Source organism: Bison bison, unplaced genomic scaffold (genome assembly GCF_000754665.1).
Source record: "Bison bison bison isolate TAMUID 2011002044 unplaced genomic scaffold, Bison_UMD1.0 scf7180017864436, whole genome shotgun sequence".
NCBI lineage: Eukaryota > Metazoa > Chordata > Mammalia > Artiodactyla > Bovidae > Bison > Bison bison.
Window position 1 is genome coordinate 9,946 of NW_011494999.1, and position 2,684 is coordinate 12,629.

At 39.8% G+C, this 2,684-nt stretch overlaps 1 protein-coding gene across 1 annotated transcript in view; it reads right to left on the reverse strand.

Moving 5' to 3' along the window:
• The window catches only part of LOC105002258 (UPF0634 protein E-like), a gene marked incomplete at its 3' end in the record, with an annotated part of 14,563 nt that overhangs the window by 3,127 nt on the left and 8,752 nt on the right, over positions 1-2,684 (reverse strand). Inside the window, exons 5-6 of the mRNA XM_010858791.1 lie at positions 1,832-2,101; positions 1,054-1,223 (exon numbers count right to left, since the gene is read on the reverse strand). Of these exons, the coding sequence (XP_010857093.1) occupies positions 1,054-1,223; positions 1,832-2,101 (440 nt within the window). The remainder of the gene's footprint in view (positions 1-1,053; positions 1,224-1,831; positions 2,102-2,684) is intronic.

Consider the following 2,684-nt stretch of genomic DNA (forward strand, 5'->3'; position numbering starts at 1 on the left):
CCTGCCTCCAGGAAACAGTTCAGGGATGAAGAAACACCCCATGCCACAAAGCCACGTTCAAGTGCTTCCTTTCACCACCCTTGTATACATGTTTCACTCATGACCTCAGAGAAATTCAGCTTTTGGCTCTGAGGAATCACCTAGAGCCACAATCTCAAGGGAGGACGAGAAAGTCAAAGGCTAAGGCTGAAAAGAGCTAAAACAGCCCCAGGAACAATTACAAGTATCCCCTGCTTTTCCAAAGTTCACTTTATGTTACTTCACTTCTACGAAGGGCCTATGTCAGTACCTGTTTTTGATGATCAAAAAAATAAAAAAATCTGAAGACAATTTCTGGTCTCATTTAAAAAGCCAAAACTCTAAACAGTGTTCAGTGTACGTTTTACAGTGAGAGGCATCGCGCTCCCCAAGCAGGGAGACTGGCCCCACTGACCTCCTTCCCGGGAAGCCACACCCCACATCTCAGCATCAAGTCGCCACAGCCCTAAGCCCCGTCTGGGAGCACCTGTGCTTCACTTGTGCATATTCATTTTATGTATCGACCAGCAGAATGTGTCCTCAGGTCCCTGCTTCTTTGCTTTATGCTGCTTTGGCTTATGAAAGGCTTCCTAGGAGCGCTCTGCTTTCAGATAGTGGGGAAGCCTGGACTGGGCACTGCCGGTGGGATCTGCCCTTTCCATCCTCCACACCCCTCAGTCGGGTCACTACATTACTTTTAGCCGCTTTGTGACTTACCCTGCCTCTAACCCATGTGTTCATTTCCCCTATTTCATAAGCACGCCTGTACATAGTGCGGGAAGCCTTGACACAGTGCTAACAGTCGGTCTTAGGGCGCCCCCTTAGCAGTGGCCAGCTAGTTAGCTTTCCCTTCCTACGAGTCTCACGTCCCCACTTGGGGAACACATGTATACCTGTGGCGGATTCATTTTGATATTTGGCAAAACTAATACAATTATGTAAAGTTTAAAAATAAAATAAAATTTAAAAAAATTAGGCTTTAGAGACAAATCAATGAACTAAATTTCGTTTCTGTGATTCTGTGTTTTGACTTACTTGTCTAGTTTATCTTCCAATGACTTTATAAGTTCACATTCTACTAGGTAGAGTTGCTTATATTTTTCCAACTCTGCTCTATTAGAATCTTCTTGCAAACTTTTCATTTTGGAGAGTTCAGATTCCAAGTCTTTAATTCTGACTTCCATCTGTTGAAATCCAGCTTGTGTCTAAGGCAAATTGAAAAAGATAACATTTTTTAAATAATCATTAACCTGGAAAATTATATTTATTCCCTTTAGTTTTGAGTCAGTGATTCAGAGAGTGATTTCAAGGGTGAAAAAAAAAAAAAGAGCGGAAGTTTAAAACAATTATTGTTAATGTGAAGTGAATTAAATCTGAATTATAAAATTAAAGTGGAATCACTGTTACAGTAGTACTTATATAATCTGATAATGTAAAGAATAAGAGGATCAACTTAAAATTTTAAAAATTGAACAAGATAATTTAAGAATAATTCAAGAGGATGGTACCAGTTCTAAACCACAATATTTTCTTTTCTTCTTAATGGTCTTGTTTTTTACCAATTGGTCTTATAAGTAACAGGATTCTCTAGTGAGAATCATTCTGAAAGGTCAATTTAGTGATAACTGTGATGGAAACTGAAATATTAAAAGGGAAAACAAGCGCCCCTCTTCCTTCCAGAAATCTACAAAACTAACTGCTCTAAGGGAGGCAGAGGAAACACCTACGCTGCATACATCCAAAATGTACTGTGCAGGGAGAGTGAACTCAAGCACAGGACAGACCAACAAAGTAATCTGCAAAAACATGTGACTTCTCTTAATTTCTCTACGAGATCCTGTCTCGCTCTATCTTCACTCTCCTGTTGATATTGCTCTACTTGACCGTGTTCTGTCATATTCACTTCTATATGACTTCTGAGGGTCACTACTTCTTGTTCCAACTTCTTTCTCCTCTCTAGTTTTTTACATTTCTTTTGCACTAGTTTCATAGATAATAACTCCTGTTGAAAAACTTGATTTTTTGCATCCAGGTGCAGACCTTTTGAAGATGCAGTTTCCAGCTCTGCTGGAAAATCATCAGTCTTTAAGAATAAAAGGATACTGTTTGCTAATGAAGAAAGTGGACTGAGCACAGCCTAACTCAAACCCAGGATGAAATAAATACGATGGTATCTGTATTGTAGAATGTAGGACCAGGGATTACTCAGAGAATCAAGAAATATGTTCTCACCACCAAGAGTCACAAAATATGTTCTTCACTGTCATCTTTGTCACACAACAATTGCACTTGGTTTTACACTCTTTTATTGTTCTACAATAATATTTTTCTATCTTTCCTCCATAAAATGACTACAAGTCACCTCTTAGTAGAATGTCTCTTACTCCTCCCCCCATCTTAATGTCCCAGGATTTTAAAGAAGTTTGAGGGATACTGTACTGTCATGCATTGGAAAAGGAAATGGCAACCCACTCCAGTGTTCTTGCCTGGAGAATCCCAGGGACGGTGGAGCCTGGTGGGCTGCCGTCTATGGGGGTCGCACAGAGTCGGACACGACTGAAGTGACTTCGCAGGGCTAAGTTAATAAATCCCTTCAAAAGAGACTATGAGAATAAGACTCTAATTAATAAAATCTTGTAAATATGGATTCTAATCCCATAAGCCTA